The sequence below is a fragment of the Acipenser ruthenus genome, chromosome 4 (assembly GCF_902713425.1).
Source record: "Acipenser ruthenus chromosome 4, fAciRut3.2 maternal haplotype, whole genome shotgun sequence".
NCBI classification, from domain to species: domain Eukaryota; kingdom Metazoa; phylum Chordata; class Actinopteri; order Acipenseriformes; family Acipenseridae; genus Acipenser; species Acipenser ruthenus.
Window position 1 is genome coordinate 99,251,922 of NC_081192.1, and position 18,852 is coordinate 99,270,773.

General features: G+C 38.4%; 1 protein-coding gene across 9 annotated transcripts in view; it reads right to left on the minus strand.

The window, feature by feature from the left end:
- Positions 1-18,852, minus strand: part of LOC117399260 (abl interactor 1) — a 44,862-nt gene that overhangs the window by 4,310 nt on the left and 21,700 nt on the right. For 2 of the 9 annotated variants that reach the window (XM_059023199.1, XM_059023201.1), the window contains exons 3-9: positions 15,371-15,547; positions 10,268-10,282; positions 8,895-8,995; positions 8,210-8,350; positions 5,310-5,410; positions 4,064-4,132; positions 1,917-2,108 (exon numbers count right to left, since the gene is read on the minus strand). In XM_059023199.1, coding sequence (XP_058879182.1) covers positions 1,917-2,108; positions 4,064-4,132; positions 5,310-5,410; positions 8,210-8,350; positions 8,895-8,995; positions 10,268-10,282; positions 15,371-15,547 — 796 coding nt within the window. The remainder of the gene's footprint in view (positions 1-1,916; positions 2,109-4,063; positions 4,133-5,309; positions 5,411-8,209; positions 8,351-8,894; positions 8,996-10,267; positions 10,283-15,370; positions 15,548-18,852) is intronic. The other 7 variants (XM_059023202.1, XM_059023203.1, XM_033998340.3 and 4 more) reach the window with 4 other exon arrangements.

Below are 18,852 nucleotides of genomic sequence, written 5' to 3' on the forward strand. Positions count from 1 at the left end.
GTACAGCTTGTACAACGTTGCCGGCTTTGTTTAAATTGTTATCTACCCAAATTCAAACTGAGGTTAAGCTCTTTTCATAACACCACACATTTTATATATATATATATATATATATATATATATATATATATATATATATATATATATATATACACACACACACACACACACTGTACTACTTGGGTGGTCCACAATAGAAGAGATCACTCACTGTGGTATACAATTGTCTAGCTAGTAAAATGTATAAAGATTTAAAAACATGCATACACAACTTGAGTGTGGGGGGGTGGGTCAAAAAATGGCTTTCAATTTTGTTTTTGCAGTAATAAGTATCGCCTGAAACGAAATGCGTTTGTCAGTCTGGGTTCAGAGCACAGCTAGCCTTGCTCAAACATGTATGGAGGATGTATGTTCCTGCTGTGGAGCTGCCCCAGGCACATTCTCAATTGTTCAGATGCTCAGACTCGTCCCCAGGGATTTGCCTGCACTCATTTGGAATACATGATTTTCTTTTCATACATGGGCAATTTATCCTGTTTTCTGTTCAGCCCTGCATCAAAACACCACTGAGTAACAGACACACCTGCTCCAAAGTCAGGACCATATCGCTGTATTTACAGGAGGCATTACAACTGGCAGTGGGCCCCGTTACATTTTCCACACTAACATCTATTTTTTGCGAACGATGATTTATTGGTTTGAAATGCTTAAACTTGTAAGGAGGCAAGTATGAGGAATGTAAAAGCCTAGGTTTAATATGAAAAAAAAGGGAAATACTGTATGACCTAAAGACCAGGAAATGTACATTTCACAACCACGCACGGACAGCTATTTGCATTGTGGTTGCACAAAACTCCTAAAAAGATTAAAAGGGGATTTCCCATCCTTTCATTTCTAAAAACTAAAGCTCCAGAGGGTTAGCAGCTACCTGGGTCTTAACTGGAGCGCCTGATCATAATGAAGTGGACTACACCAGGTCTCACAATTCATGGGGCACTGTAACTGCAACAAGCAGCCTCACTCTGGAGAGTTGCCATTGTGTCTGTCAGCAGTGCATCCACACTATCCAAGGACATCCTGAGGATATTCTTCCTGGGGAAACTGGATTGCTGTACGACAAAAAACTCCAAAAAAGCCATATGGTACTTTTCCAATCCATATCATAAAGCTCAGAATCTGCATGGTTCTGAAGCCTATACCATACAATACCAATTCATTCCCTGTGCTTACAAAATTGATCTAAGCAGTACAAAACTATTTCTATCCAGACTATTTCAAAGTTGGCTGAATGTTAATGCATATTAAACCTTGCCTTATGGAGGATAAGCAGTTGTTTTAATTCCTCTCTGTCTGGCACATTGCTGATAGTGTTAAAATGTACGGCTACTGATTAAACAAAGACTAGGGTTACCACGGCACCTTGTGATTTACTATTTACACTACCAGTAAACAGCAAATATAGGAATGGGAATGCAGAGAAACCTTCCACAGAGAAAATAAATATAAAGCAAAATCAAACATTATCAGATAACAGGGCGATGTACAATGCACTGAAATTAAATAGAACAGATACTAAACGGTTTACTTTGACACTAAAATGAGGATGACATCTGGCAATAAAAAGGGTATGTATTTACTAGTATTTCCGAATAGGAAGTACATTAATGCAAGTCTTGCAAAACCTTGTATTCCTACTTTTGGGGGGGGATGCAAGATTTTGAAAGAGCAGCCATGAGGCTCATACATGCATGCACTAATTTAACAGTATATACATGCTGCTAAATTAGCACAATAACTAAACCGTTTATACACAGTACAGTATACAAAAATGCAACAAAAAAAGCATTGTTCCTACATTACACTACTGGAGCATGCTTTTAAGTGGCAGTCGGAGAAAGAAAAGCAAGGAGCCTTACTTGAGCTGGGAGGGTAAAGGGGTACGCCGTTAACGTGAGGCTGCACAGAAAACTGAGACGTGATGGAAGGGGTTCGTCTGTAGCCCCCCGAGGAAACAGAAGAGGTGGTGGAATTGTGCCGAGAGATCTGCCGGGTTATTGTTCCAAACTGAGAGCCAGGAACTGGACCAGGACCAGGGACCGGGCCCGACGCTGCAAGCAGTGAGAAAGGAAACCCAAAGCGGGGAGAATGAGCACCACCTTCTTATTAATACAGTGACAGACTCCCCAAGTACAAGAAGAATACCACAAACCAGCAGCCAAATAGCAACCGCAGAATAGACACGGCAATGGGTGTTAAATAATATGCAATAAAATAAAATAGGAAATGAGTGGGCAACACATGTATGCAGTTATGCTGAACACAGATGGAAATATAAATAATCCACGTGTGTTTAAAAGCAGTAAGATTAAGTTTATATACAGTATATATGAAGAAGGAAAAAACACAGGTTTACAAATTCCCCATGGAGCACAATCAAGGGACCAAGTAAAACTAAATCATCATCATTAGCGTAAACTCTAGACAACTCAATGTGGAATGTACTAAAATAAATTGTACATGTAAAAAACAAATGAATACAGTATTGAATTCATTTAGTCTGATATCTAAGTTTAGTTTAAACTTTAGTGGTAGTTAACAAAACTTAAACATGCACATGTTAAAATGCAGTTCCCATAAATGACACAGTAGATAGAATACATACCGTTCATGTGCATAAACAAACACCACATCAAATAAACCATGGGGCTCTTGTTCTGATTTTCACACCCGATAGTTTTTAAAAGGTACACTGAAGAACATGTTTGCCATGACATCATTTCCTGAACCTTACCAAATCTAACACTTTTGTCATTCAGTTTAACAGAAGAGCATTTACACTGCAGTATTTGCACAACTTAACTCTGTAGTTAATGTGGACTGCTTTGTATTGTATCTATAGGACCTTTCCAGGCTAATTAGTTTGAAAATTATAACATACATGTTATTCACATGAGCTAAAAACATGCGAGGAAAAAAGGGGTTGAGACAGCACTGAACAAGAAATGGTCATAAACGCATTAAGAGGAATTTCAATACTGTTTCTCAAAACTTCAGAAAAACTATATTTAAACTTCTTCTCCAGAGGGAAAAAGTCACCCCTTTTGTCGCATTTCCTGTTCATCCCAGGCGGCCAACAAAAGAAAAGCTTATCATGAATTTGACAATCCTGAGAAATAGCACCACTATGAAGAGGGTGTAACTCACTGAACTCGGAGGGACAGATAACTCTTGAACCCATTTCCTGTCAAGTGAAGCACTCTGCACCCCTCCAACCACCACCACCACCACCACCAGTTAGGGAAACAAACCACATTTTCTTTAAAACACTTGCATACTTTCCCACGAAAACCCCACTCACAAAATGTGTTAGGCCACGTTTAGCAACCCATACCCTCCACTGCTTACAATTAATGAGCAAGCACATATGCAGAGAGGCAAAGCGTAACTTCCTTAGAATTTACTTCCAACATGCATATCTCCTGCCAAGGATAGAAATATATCACTGGCACCAGAATCATGATAAAATCCCTGCATTCACAGCATACTGTACCACATGCAATTTCTAAACAACATTGCCTTTTATAGCAGCTACTCCAAGTTTCAGCAAAGGCACCATCTAAATATGCTGCGCTTACATTTCAACTGGACTTCTAAATTAAATTTCTAAGCAATCATTTTTAGGATGACGTTCATTTGTTGTAATGACTTTAAATCCTTGGGAAAAGTATGCAAAACTAAAAAAAAAAAAAAAAAAAAAAAAAGCAGCCCAGAAAGTCTCTAATGCCAATTTTTCTTTGGTTTATGTTCACCAATTCTAGCATGGATTAAGACATACAAGAAAAGGAAGAAACTAATATCAATAGGGTTATCACATTAGAGACTTTAAAAGCAGCCGTAAATCAATTGCAATTTTAAAAAAAATCCACCACAGCAGCACCAAATCCACCTGTTCACCCGCATCCCTCTGAAAGCAATGACCATCAGACCTACTGTCAGATTAAAACACAAAACAAATAGAGAGAAGGGATTGCCCAGCAGTCCCAAGCAGACAAGGAGGTCTCACCTATCATAGCCACACCTGGGAGTGGAGGTGCTGGAGGGGGGGCTCCAGGGTGAGCGAACATTGGTGTTACTGAAATAACACGTTTCATATCAATTAAAACATGACATCATCTGATTTTATAATCCAACTGTCCATCACATCTGTTGCCAACAGTGTACAATACATCATAAAAAAAACACAAAGTGTGTAAGTGTACTAGTGTAGTAAAAGTTGAAGGAATTTGGTAGTCAGTTGTGTAGTCCTAGAAGACTTCTCAGGCTTTTAAAACAGTATAGTAATAGGGTTTGGTGGAATTAAGAAATACAGTAGATTGTTTGTGTGTGGAAGAAAGCCATGTTGAAATCCATATTTTTTGACAGCTTCATACAGCAGGATCACTCTCAGGTTATCAGAACTCAGAACAAAAGGTCTGCTCCCTGACAACCACATCAATAACGTGCTGAGGATTACCTAACCCAGAATACACTGCATCTAAATAAGATGCACTGGGATAAATATATGCTTTGTTCTTTCACCAGGCCCTTTCAATTGCTTTAGAATTTACACTCTTTAATCCTGTTCATTTGGTCCAATGCCTAATTGCTGATTTTCCTTCTGGCTGGAAGTGCAGAATAAATCAACTGTGCCAGTATTATAATGATGCAATTGGCATAATGATGTACATTTTAACAGTAAACTCTCCAGTAGGACGGTAAATTAAAGACCTTTCTTTTGTCATTGCAAAATTAACTTTACCACATTATACCACATTAGTGAATTAAAAATACACATTTATTTGTTTATTTATTGAGAAAGGTGGGCTTGCATTTTAATATCCAGTAATAAGAAGACAGAAAGTCCTCTAACAAAGTCAGTGGGTTCATTTCAATCTGAATGTCTTCTACGGGTCTCGGTGGAATCAATTCCGATTACCTCAGCCCAGTTCTTTAACAGGTATCTAAACCGCCACAGCACAAATACAACCGGCACCTTCATCCTGTCGGTATCTAAGGGTCAGACAGTCATGGTAACAAACTGTCTGCTCATCCACTTAAAGGGTAGAGCTGAAGAGCAGACAGGACATTTCTGGCAATGCCTTCACTGCCATTATCTACAATGCAGATAGCCTGTGTGAACCACCAAAATGCCAAGTACCTTTCACAACACCCACATGCACAAAAAAAGAATAGTGGTTATTTTTCAACCAAGTTAGCCAGTCACCTGCCGACAGGTAATCGACAGGACAGGCTGTGAAAGAGCCCCTTACCTGGTCCCAGTGTTGGTGGTGAGGGTGTAGGCACGGCGATGGGAATGCCAATACTGCTGCTGCCACTGTTCTCTCTGCTCCCACTTCCACCACTACTGCCACTGTAGAGAAAAGTCATTCCATCAGATTAGCAGACACACACCCACTGTGCTGGAAATATAAAGGGACTGATGCAGACCAAGGATGTGAAGATGTGGTGAGAGTACTGTGGCTTTTGCAGACCATTCTCGTCAGTTTGATTTTTCAACACATACCAAGTCAGGCAAGGTTCATTAATTATTATTTACGTCATAACTCTACTTGCTTTATAACCCAATTATTGTAAAGCAAATAAAACAAATCAAATTGCCTATACCTGAAAAGAACTAGATATTAAAACGCATCCACCCACTCAACCAATATATTCACTGGAGCTGCTAAAATATTGAGAAACTGCAACCAAAACCTCACAGATGATTTTATTGCGCTAATTTATGAGCCCATTCACAAAGTCCCATGTGAGCCGTTTTTCAAGGCAGTAGTATTGGAGCAGCATTTAAAACTAGCATCAACACCTCAAGAGCAGAACAGATCCCATGGCTGGTGGTGGCTGGCTGGAGTTTAAACCAGCAATCTATCTAAAATAACCGTCAAGCACTCATGACGTACTTGACTAAAAGCCCCTTGTGTGTCATGGAGCAAATTTAAAGCCACGTATTGAGGCCGCTAGTAGAAACAGACAACCGTGAACATCAACTTCGCTCTCCTATTAGCAAATATTTTTCAATTAGATTTGCATCAAGGTCAAGTTTCACAGTCAGCAAGGTCAACCTTCAGGCCTTTTTGCTCCCCATGCACCTACTCTGGTTTAGATGGTTTTGATAATTGCTACACAAGAAACATGATGCATGTTTAAATGACTCATTCATTTATTTGTATATATTTAACCAGGATACTGCAACAGAGACTGAAAACCTCTCTTCAGCAATATCCCTCTGGCGTAAAAGGTTAAGTAATAAACACCAAAAACAAACAAAAAAAAAAGGTACAAATAGTGGTGCAATCGGCACCCTAATTTCGTATCGTATAGACATTTATCAGCGATAAAATCGATGCATTGACATTTTATTTTTCAAAATAAAAAACATTTCGTTTTTTTTTTTTTAACAGAAGATCCAATAAACTAAAAACACCTTTGTGCAGAATAGTTAAACAAACAGGCACAACTTATATTCAAATTAGTACACTTCCGATTATAAAAAAAGAAATGCAAAGGACTTGAGTTTAACAACTGAAAAGTATATGCGTGCATCCGTATCAAATGTCCCTTTAACATTGTAATAATAATAATAATAATAATAATATCATGAAAGTCATTTTTATCTGAACTATGATTGTTCATTACTGCTAACATTTTATGTCCAAAAGCAAAGCATTTGAATTAATCTCACAAATCCTGACAATTTAATTATTCTACTAAATTCAGCTAATTTTTATTTAATATTGGCATATAATCCAAACACAACATGCTTTGAAACAAAAGGTAAAAAAAAAAATCTGTAGATTAACAGATTTAAAAACAACCTATTGCTTTAATTTTTAAATAACGAATACAGTAGGTTTGGCTTGTCCAACGCCAATGTAGAGGCCTAAAGTGTGTATCCTAGCAACGCGCTAATCTACCGTACTATCACTAAAAGAAGCGCACTCTCACACACTCAAGGTTTTAATGCAAACCGGCAACATGAGACTTCAAACTGGGTTCTAATTTGATGCATCGATTCACTAATATGTAATCGAAGTTTGATTACATCGATTAATTGTTGCACCCCTAATATCTACTGATGCAAGGAACATAACAGTTTAATATTTCATTCAAAACTACTGAAGAACAAACTCAGCTTAAAACAAAAATGCAGCTCAACGAGGTTCACGGTGAACAGGCTTCAAAAGAATACGATAAGATTACTGTTTATCACCATAATAATGCTGTTAAATATTATGTTAGTTTCTTACTTAAAGTTCATAAAAAAAGGATGCTGCCAAGAAACACAAGTGGAGTTGTTCCCGATCAATACACGGTTACTAAAAATAATGAGCTGTTTTGTTAGCAGACAAGCCCTACGTTTCAGATGTGCAACAGTTCAATCATTATTTATTTCAGCCATTAATGAAAAAAATTCATAAATCATTTTCACTTCACAACAAATGAACACACCCACCCACCCCTGAGACCAAGTGGTTACTATTACAATCCTAGCTCGGGTTCAAGGACACACGATCGCAACATGGAACATTTGGCTGTGCAAAAGATGACCATTTTAGTATACTGCTCCCCATATTGATTTATTTATTGTTATATACTGAGCCTTTCAAATAAAACCAGGAGTGTCCAAAGTTGGCTCTTCCACTCCTGATCTTTATTCCAACCCTGGTCTAAATTGTTTAATTGAACCAATGAAACCTGCATCCAGTTAATTATATCATGTTACCTGTTAAACCTGGAGTGGAACAGCACCTCCAGGACCGTGACTGGACACCCCTGTAATAAGGGGTTTCACGGAAGCAGTCTCAAGCAGATTCAAGAGAGGATAGCTTGTGATCTGCTTTCTGATAGGAGCCCACAGAAGGGGACATTTACAGGACTATTGTAAATGGACACCAATGAATTTTATTTTAGTGTAAAACATAACATGGACTATGAGACAATGCGGCTTTACAATTCCAGGAACATGCTGAACCAAGGAGCAAACACTACTACTGTATGCTTTCCAGGAAATTCCTCAGCACACACTTAGACTTGCTGGATGTAGTAAGACTTCCCTTAAAACTGGACAAAAACACATTGCTGCTTTCAACAGCCAGACACAGGCTATGATGCAAACGCAGAAGGAGGGACATGCCATGTCAAGTAGTTTTACCTGTGAGTTCTTGGTCTCTGGTTGAGGGATGCCGTTCTTCCGGGGCTGTGCTGGCTGCCTAGCCTGGCTGGGCTTGTCATGTAGTCATTGGGAACCACAGGAGGCTTCACAGGCTCCAGGGTTTTGTACGGAGTATTTCGTCTGGTAATGACACGAACAAAAGTGTGGTTAGAAAAACCATTATATATGGAATATTAAATTGTTTTAAAACACTGTCTTGCAGACAGGTTGGCTTGTTTAAATGGCTGCAGATCTGTTATCAATGAATCAATAATGCACGTCAGTCTTTCAACAAAAACTAGAGTGAAGGCAATACAAATCTAGCCAAGTAATCAAACTCGGTTCAATGCAATTGTACTTAATGGTGGAGAGAAGGTTGTGTTGGAAGTTGTTCAAATGATGTTTTAGAAACACCATTAAGTTCCACTGTAGAAAGCCGTTCTCTACAGAGTCCAGGATTAGCAGCAAGCATTAAAAATCCAAGCAGCCGACTGTCAGCACCTGATTTCTGTGAAGCTTATTCTGAATAATCACATAAATCTGTTCAGGCAGCACTACTGCACAGGCAGTGTAGTCAATCTAACATGACCAATAACAATTTGCTTTTGGCTAGATTTAGCTTCCAGCCCCGTGTTGTTTCAGTTTCAGGCGTGGGCTCTTTTCTCCATTGTTATTATTGGCCTACCCAAGAGTCCCCCGTCCTGACATCGGAGGACTGGGTGGCTTCTGTGTGGGTGGATTGGTCCTTGAGAGCGTGCCTCCCCGGACAGGCTGGTTACTGCCATGCTGCAATACAAAGGATTTCATAATCAAACTTCAAGTAGCCTACAACGTCATCCGATTGCTATATTAAAACACAAACAAATAAATACATAACAATACATCTAAAATGGAAATGTTTGATGAAAAGAAATTAAGTTATGGCAATTTGGTATTTCCCAGATACATGAGAGAATTGAAATCAATTAAAACAAAGTCACTAATATTGCATAATTTCTCCAGTCCTGTAAGTTGTCTGTTTTTACAATGAAATACAGCAAGGTTAACCAGGACCTGGAAGGAGGTTCAATTGGTTCAATTAAATCACTTAGAAAAAGCCTGGAACAAAGACCCTCCCCGAGGTTGGGAGATCAATAATCTGCATGGTCAGCTGAAAGGAGTTGAGAACCACTGCTCTGGAAATAAAGTGGGCAAGACTAGGAGAACCAGCTATGGAAAGGGTTGGTTAATATAAAAATTGCAAAACAAAAAAACAAAAACTAATAAATCTCAAATGTTATGTTAATTGGTGATGTAATAATGCACCAATGGATTACAAAACAATCTTTTAAAAACCCCTTTATTTTGGTTGTTTATTGCACAGAGACCACTTCAGAAAGAAGTTCCAGTTGTAGAGTGGGCATTAGTACAGTGCCAGTAAGCCAAGCTGTATTTCCCTCTCATTGGGATACAAAGTGATTTGTTTTCAGTTTCATACAACATCCCTCTCACCACATTTCTGTACCAGCTTACTCTTAGAAGTTTATACAAAAATCTCTTGCCAGTAAGCAGAAAAGCACTTGAAACAAGCAGTGGAATAGCCCACAGAAGACTGCTCTACTGTCCAAGGCATTGAGGGGAACGTCAGGAACAGGAAAACAAATCGCAGTTTCTGGCATCAAAGGGCAAAGAAAAAAAAAAAACTTCAGTATGAAACAGATCTGAATTTATGTTGCCTCTAGATATTAAGTATTTAATGTTGGATATTCCTGCGTTTATTTTAAAACCCATTTATCTGGGAAACCCATGTCTCAAGATCAAGTGAGGTAACTACTTTAACCTAGAATGAAGCACTATGGGGACTGTTAATGTAAATGTCTCATGTTGATGACAATATCACTTACGATACATTAGGACATCCAGACTAACATGAAGTAGAGTTCTATGGAGGACTGTTATTTTCAACTATACCTACTGGAGGTAAAAAGCAGGGGGACGTGAACAATGGTAATCTAGGTTTGATTGGAAGCTTTAGCAGCCGCATCTATCAATGCACAGGCATAAAATAACTCTTCTTACCTTGGCTTTTAGCCACTTAACGTGGGCAGAAAAGGAAAGAAAGAAAGTACACGTCAATAATACCAGGTTTCAGAGGTCAAACATGTTCCACCGAACACTGTGGTGTTTAGAAGGAACTCATTCCAACCCTGGTAACAATAGCGATAGTCCAGGGTTACTGCACACAAGACTGTTACGGCAGGCAAGGAGTTAGTTCTAAACACAACATGGTGTTCGGTAACACTTTCAGTGCATTACATAACATTCTCTTTGCAAAACTGATGCGGTTTCAAGTACATTAATAATGTTCAATAGATCATATTCCTCAAAAGGCTTTTTTTTCCCCCAAACTACATTAAAAAACCACTGTGGGGGGCAGGGAGTCCTTTATCTTGCTAAATACAATTAAAGAAAGTCTTAAGACTGTGGTGGGTGGGGTTTCCTATGTTAAAAAAAAACAAAACACTGGAAGTACTGTGCAAGCGTATTCCAATCCTGGAGAAAGACAGCAGATTGCAGTTTTGTGACTGGGCAGACATAGAAGCTCCCTGCCATTATCAATTTTCAAGGTAAACACGAAAAGCACAGTGAAAGGAACAGCATTGATGACATCTGCTAATTCTGTGCCCGAATACACCCCTTCGCTGTCATTGGAAAAGCAGAGCCAGCTGCAACCAACACAGCCTCATGTTGGTCATATGCCATGCCAAAGAGAGACTAGGATCCTCCCGATTAGAGACCGCTTTCACACACTGCTGTTTATTTAATGTGGGTGTTTTAAAAACAGCCTTACAGTTGGATTTCAAAAACTGCTGTAGGCTCTGCAACATCCAATCTATTTATTAGACGTTTAGTAAGGTTGTTTTTATTTTATTACTGCCGATTCTCCCAACGCTTTCTGTAGCATGTGTACTTGTGGTATATAGTTTGGTACGGCATGTGGCTAGAGACTGGGTTTGGTTCTACTGATTTCAGGGGCTACATCCCTTGGTGGGTTGACCTTGGCAAGTTTCATACCAATTGGATAAGCTGGTCTCTAGATAACTGCAAGTGTAGGACAAGTATACAGATATCTTTACTACATCCATATGCGTTTAGGAAATAACAGGTGGCGTGTACTGGGTTCAGTCCCATATCTCGGAAGTACTAGCCTGCGACCGTCCTTGTGGATGACTAAGGCTGAGGCGATGCATCGTATCACTTGACAACTATCGATAGTCAAGCTTATACATCGTTTTTCAAGCTTATACATCGTTTTTGTGTAAAGGGTTTAAGCAAAGAAAAGCTTTTATTTTTTATTAAACTTGGAATCGGCCATTATTTTTTGCATTAAGCGCAGAGCTTCTCTGCTCCCCTCAGGTCTGACTCATTGAATCTGCATGCGATTGAGCTCACCTTCTCCCCCCTGCGCCGCCCCCTGTGAGTGTTTACTTATAGGATTGCATCAGCGCAGGACTTAAGAGCGTTGTGAGAATTACAAATACTGTATTGACCGAGCTACAATGCCTTTCGATGTTTGACAGTTTTCTAAAGTAAGACGACAAGAAAGAAAAGTAAAGAAAGTAAATGTTTGGGATACTCCGGTAACTAATTTGCATGACCATGTAGAGGTGCGGGGGTCGCGCTAGCCTTTAAAAATGTGCATTTGTAAAAAACATACCATCTCAAAATCTGCATTTTCAACCACAACATCTGCGTTTTTACATATTGTATCAACATAGTTACATTATTTTCCAGAGTAACTATTTCAGTTTAACACGAAGTTAACACGCAAATATAAATAATGGTAGTAGAAATAGACCCAAGTCTATTGCTCTTTCCAAATCAAAGTCTTAATTCTCAGGAGCTTCCATTGAAATGGTCATGTTTTAGATGATCCTCATGTAAACAAGAGTGTTTGCTGGTCTGCACTCTTCTGACAGCTAAAACCCTGTTCTGCTGGTACACAAGCTACAGGTATCGTAGTTGTGCGAAAACAGGAAAGATGTCGGAATAGTTCTCAATAAAAACCCTGCAGGCCTCATCCATGGTCTTAAAACCATGATTTTTGAGCATGGGTTTTACTGAGAGGTAAGATGCGCCGATACAGATTAGTGAGTCTCTACCAGGGACGTGCGCAGTACTTTATGAGACCTCCACGTTTTTTTGTTTGTTTTTTTAATACAAGAGAGGATGCAGGGAGTAGTGGAACCATTTTTACACGTTTCATTGCATACAACTACTTCGTAATATAAATGAAATTACTGATAGGGATGAAAAGGGGAAATGTTGTCTTTTACATCTGCGTTTTAGAAACGCACTGCTGTTATTTTTTGCGTTTTATTAATGCATAGTTTTTCTCTTGATTGATTGTTACTCTGACTGGTTATCGATTTAAAACATTTTTTGTATTTTGCTTTGACAACCAACTGGTACAAATCAATCAACACGAACAATTACTACTGTATATTCATAAACTAATGTAATCAATTTAATAAGCATAATAGTTTTTTAAAGTGTCACTTGCAAAGTTACACTATAATCTACAGCTCCACATGTATTTCTGCAATTTTTTTTTTTTTTTTTACCCTTTCATTACGTCGATTAGGACTAATTGATGCATCTGCTTTTTTGGACAACAATATATCGACAGTGAAAAATTAGGCATCGCCCCAGCCTTATGGACAACAATGCCCCTCATCACACTAGGCTTGTCGTGTGTAACTGACTAAACAACATCATTCCACGTTCACATCCACCTTATCCATTGATCTAAAGGCTGCAGTTTCAAAGAACTGAATTAGGTCAAAAGGGCTGCCATGGTAGCCCTTTTAGGAAAGAAGTCTTCCTGAATGTTTTTGGAAAGCACTGGTATTGAGGGAAATGTGTCAGACGACTCAAGGGAATCACTAAAGGAGAGCAACAGCTCAAAGGGTCATGGAAACAGGTTACAGAAGCCAGTCCAGTCCCATCCTTAGGAGCTTGGGGATACTTTAGCAGCTCATTTCAACTGGAGAACATTGTTTTGAAGTATTTTTTTTTCTTTTTTTTCTTTTTTTTTTTTGTCATGCAGCTTGGTAAAAAAAAGTGCTTGGTAAAAAAAAAAAATGCAATTTCCATTAACTGCAAAAAAAAAAAAAAAAAAAAAAATCTATTTTATAAGCTACAGCGCTTCAGAATTTAAAACAACCTGCCAGCAAAGGCCCCCTTCAGCTTAATTGTCTTTGTTCTTCAAGTGATTAGGTATTCTGCAACACTGAGGAAATGAATCCACCATATTTTAAATTTGCCAAGCAGTCTGTTAAAGGTTACAGGTTTCTGTTTGCAGAAACAGACCATCTGCTACAATCTAAAGTAATTGCTTCGCTGCCATCGCTGGCAGAAATCTCCAAGATCTACAATATGCTCTGACAGTTTGATCCAAACAGAAAATCAAACCCTGACATGCCTGAAGGGCATGGCTGTTATAGTAAAATTGTGTGAAGTTTTCTGCACTAATTTTGACAAACCTGAACTACTGTCGAGTGTGGAATGTACTTATAAAACTGCATATTCCTCCTGCAACTGCCCACTTTTCACCAAGATGCTGCTGCTGGCTGGACTGACCACTGCATCAACACTATTTCAATAATGCAGACTTCTTTAGATTTTTCTTATGTACTGCAGTTTGTATTTAAGATTAAAAAAAAAAAAAAAGTTACATAAAAACACACACATATAATGGATTTCTGTACCAAACCAAAAGCTACAGCATGACAAACACATGTTTGAGACAACATAGTACTTTTGCCTAGATAGTTGGTTGAAGCCTTGATGAAGACATAAATAAAAACAGACAAGCTGTCTTGCACTTAAAGAGAAGTCTGAAGTACTCTGCAAAGCTGCTGTAGACACTGTGCTTTTACATCTTACAGTTAAGCAGGGCTCTAAACCCAGTCAAACACAGCACTCAGACTGTCCTGAATGACCATTTTAAAAACTGAAATTCAAATAATTCAGAGTAAATATTAGATTTTTACTGACAGTCAAAAATCAATGCTTTTTAATTATAGCAATAATATTTTAAGGAATGAAAGTATTAATGAGTGTGTACAATGTAATTAACACTAATCCTTAAAAGGAGTTTCGCAGCAATAATAAGTGACAAATGGGATAGATCCAATAAGTTGACTAAACTCAGTCTGTCTTATTATAAAGTGGCAGGTTTGTGCAGACTTATACAGATCTGTATCCATTATTTAAAAAAATAAAATTAAAAAATGTCAGCATCCCCACCCCCATATCTGGACTGCAATAGCTTTATGATTTGTGGGCAACTAAATGGAGGATGACAGAATGGCCTTTATCCTGCATTATCATTGCTTATCTTTACCCACAAAGAACGAATAAAGAGGAACCTAATTCAATCTGCCTGACAACACACACCGATGCAGTGATTAAGGGGCACATTTCCAGACACAGTACTGTTCAAATGGAGTCAAGAGAGCAGGACTTTAGTCTCTCAAATTCCCAAAGCAGGTAAAAAAAGGAAATAAAAAAAAATAAAATAAAAAAAAAAAGCTTTGCTGGTCTGCTGAGAAACCACAAAAAGTATTAAATAGGACCGGGATGCTGAGAAGGAAATGCAAGGCATTAAAAGCAGCACTAGGTCTTCCAGTTTGTCACAGTAGCCTGAACCAAGACTTCAATCCAGGATTTCATGGCTCCCACTCCAGCAGTAACTACAACTGTATCTGTTACTAAGCCATTAGTTCTCAAAGGGAGGTTGTGAAATAAACATACAAGCACATCCACCCAGCTGTTTTCATTGATTACTACAAATGTCCATATTTCAATATTTTACAGTAGTAATGCCTTTCTATGACTTGAATTCAAGTACATTCCTATTAAAATAATAATAATAATAATAATAATAATAATAATAATAATAATAATAATAATAATAATAATAATAATAATCTTGGTATTAGGTTAATGTACCATAAAAAAGAAAGATTTACTGAAAACTTACTGAAATTGTTTCAGTGGCAATACATATTTATACCTCTTATACATAGCCCATTGCAAGGAACACTCATATATAAAGATTGCTGTCAAATGTGAATTGCTGCACGATTGAGGAATATGTGAAACCATTTCTCTTACCTTCACTCCATGGCCCACATCATCCAGCACTGTGTAATCTATGGGTTTCCGAATATACCTCACAGGCCTCTCCATGTTGGCCGGCGCAATGATTTTATGGGTTCTCGCCGTGTTCTTGTTAGTAGTCAGAATGCCTATTTCTCGCCGGGCCACCTTCTCTTTGTGTATGTCCACAGTCTAGGGAAGAAAAAAGAAATCGAGGGTCATGGCATGAAAAGGAAAACCTTGAACCACAGGGGAATTATTCTGTATATCAAAATTAATGTCTGAAAATAACATCTAAACATAATGATGCTGCAATACACAAAGTCAAATCCCATTACGTTGCTATTAGTACACATCAAGCAAATAATGTAATAAACTATTAATGGCATTATTTATCCACGCAACATTGCTGCAGTTCCTTCACAGTCCAAGTCACAGCTTGCCTTGCAGTTTCTGACATTTTAAAAGAAGTTACAGTGGTCAAGCTACTATACCGCAGTCTATTAGAAAGCAATTCATTAAAACTGCTGAATGATTTCAGGTCTACTTGGAACATGATGTAGTCCCAAAGACACAGTATTGAGAATTCATATAAAACAAATTCGGAAAGAAAAGGATGCAAACTTTCAAGAGTGCGAGTATTTCAAGTAACAATGAAAGAGCTGCCAAGTTACTGATAGACAGCAGGTAATGCATTCATTAAATGCTTTCAGGGATGGAAAGATTCCTATTGCACCCATTCCAGGTTTTAGGATTGATTCGACACAGTGTATAGGTAACAAGATAAGGTGTGTCTCATTAAACTCACAGTAAAACCAATAATGAATCAAACTGCTATGCAATGGGTGTCTTATTTCCATCCCTGATATTGCCTCTGAAAAGAAAAGCAATTCTCTGTGTTTGTAATCTCTTTACTCAACCCCCCTGGGCCCGCTTTTAGGTGGCTGCTATAAAAAGATGCCTAAACTGTTTCCCCATTTGTTATTTGTAAAATTGGATTTTTTTTTTTTTTTTTAAATGGTTTGGCATTTTTAAATAGTGACAGAAGTTCAGTGGTTTAAGGTAGCTTACAATAGAGAAGTCCTCATCACCCACAGGGACAGAACATTTTGGGAGATGGCACTGAATTCAATAATTTTAGAATTGTTGTTTGCTAATCATTTACTATATACGTAAGCAGGGCACTATGACCTAGATTCTTAGTGTTAAGTTTTATCATTAGGGTGGCTCACAATATCGCTAATTTACCTTAAAATGATGACAGTGTAGGTATCAGTGCCTGATCCATATTTACCTGACATTAGCCGTAATCCTTGAAAGTGGCACATGCCCTTCACCAGCACGTGCTCATTTTAAAAGCACAGACCTAAATGTGTGCTACTTAAACCCCTGAACTTCTGTAATTTAAAAATGCCAAACCCTTCAAATGGGAAAACATGTTGGGGATACTGTATAAAAAAAAGGCACACTTTGATGAATCTGCAAGTTAAAAAAGCAAATAAAATGTATTATTGTGCTTAGAGAAAGTGCACAGTCATAAACCATTAGAGGTGAACCCTTAACTGACTTATGAGTAACTCATGGGGTTATAAAACTACAGTCCTACAGCCTAAACAAACATTTCCCAACCTCAACTTTGAGTATAAAAGTAGTGTCCGTGCAAAACATTTTCACTGTTTCATTGAAGGGTTTATTTGTTTCAACAAAAGTTCACCGCAAGCAGTGCAAATAGTCCAAAAATAACCGTGTGTTGCTAAGTAACTCGGTCAAAAACACACACACTGTTAGAAGCCTGTTTGAATTTTTCTGCTGCTCACAGTCCTGCATTACAGTTCAATGAACGTCTCTGAAGCACCCTGGCAAGGCCCAGCCCGGGATGCGTGAAGTCGAATGGAAAGACAGACACATGCTGTGTGAGTCTCCCTTTCCTCATGGCTCATCCCTTCTAGTGACAGGGCACAGGCTAGGCTGCTCCTGCTCTGGACAAACGCTGATCACCAGTACAGTGAAGCAGTTATGTAGGATAATGAAGAAAGCCTTCCATTTGCTCTAAACTTTTCACAGGGAAACACGCTCTATCAAAACATGTTCAGGAAAAGCAGCGTTCAATTCGCACAGCATGTTACCAAGCCAAGGAGATCTGCAAAGACTGACAGATTTTACAGGAACAAAACCAGACCTGATAAAGCAATTATACACACACAGGACTGAATCAAGAGGATCTTCTTTAGTCTGTTGTGACAAAAGCAAAACGGGAGATACAATAGAATAGATTGCAGGCATGTCAGGAGAGGTATTTTCCTCTGAACAGCCAATTTATACAGAAGAGCATGCCATCTCGGTTGCCAGTATTTGGTCCACACCCTGTATAGGCCTGCATGTTTTAGTGACTCTCTTTTGGATAACTCTATCAAATAGGAAACAGCTGTACAGTGCAAGGGGCAAACATGTACAGTACACATATAAATGAGCTTTAAGTGAAAGAACATTAAGACATATCAAGCATTTGCTGTTAACACCCCCGGTGCTTTATCAGCTCCACTTCCAAATCAGTAGCCTAAAGCAGAGGCCTCATCAATTATTAGAGGACTCCTCGTGGGATAACAAGGTCTGACAATAAAGCTTTATTGTTCCGCAAACCTTAAAATGTTCCAATGACTGTACCATCTTAATCCTAGACATACTTCAATACACTACATTTATAGGTTCTACAAACACCTACTACGAAACGCTGAGATAAGTTTAAAACTGAGGATCAACGCTAAAGAGCAAGTACCTTCAAAATGACCAGTTCTTGTGCACACCCTCAAATCGGGTCAGCGAGTCTGATTAAAGCTGCTTTGTTTCCAAAATATCGGTGATATAACAGGCACTCATGCGTGAAAATGTTTGGACCACGTTGTGCTTTAATTAGGCATCTTAAACAACTTCTAAAAAGTATCATGCATCTTACCATTTGTAGCGGTGTGTACTATTTTACATGAATTGCATGCATCAATTAAAATGACAACCACGAACATGCCTATTTTGACAATTTTCCAAGATTTGAAGTTAGTGGTTAGATTTCATATGCACAAAACAGAAGCACTGGGGTGTTGTAATAAATTTGCACACTAATGTACACTTTTGCAACAACAATCATGCGGCTGGCAAAAAAGGGAAGTAAACCTCAAAAATAGACTAGGCTTGAAGAACATCATCATTGATTTACATCCTTCCTGTAATGAAACAACTATCTATCTATCTATAAATACAAGTAGCTCTTGAGTTAAGGTGGGAGAAAGCAGTAAACAGAATTATGAATAATCGGGGATACGCAAATTTCAGCATTACAAGAGCCAATCAAATCATGTGAAACTTGCCAAAAGGCTTCTACATTAACAACGTTTTAGAAGTCAGAATACAGCAACTGCAGATATGTTTTGCCCTGTCTGGGGCTCATCAGCGCAGTGTAACTTTACTCTGACTTTTTTTTTCTTCTACAGCACATTTCACAA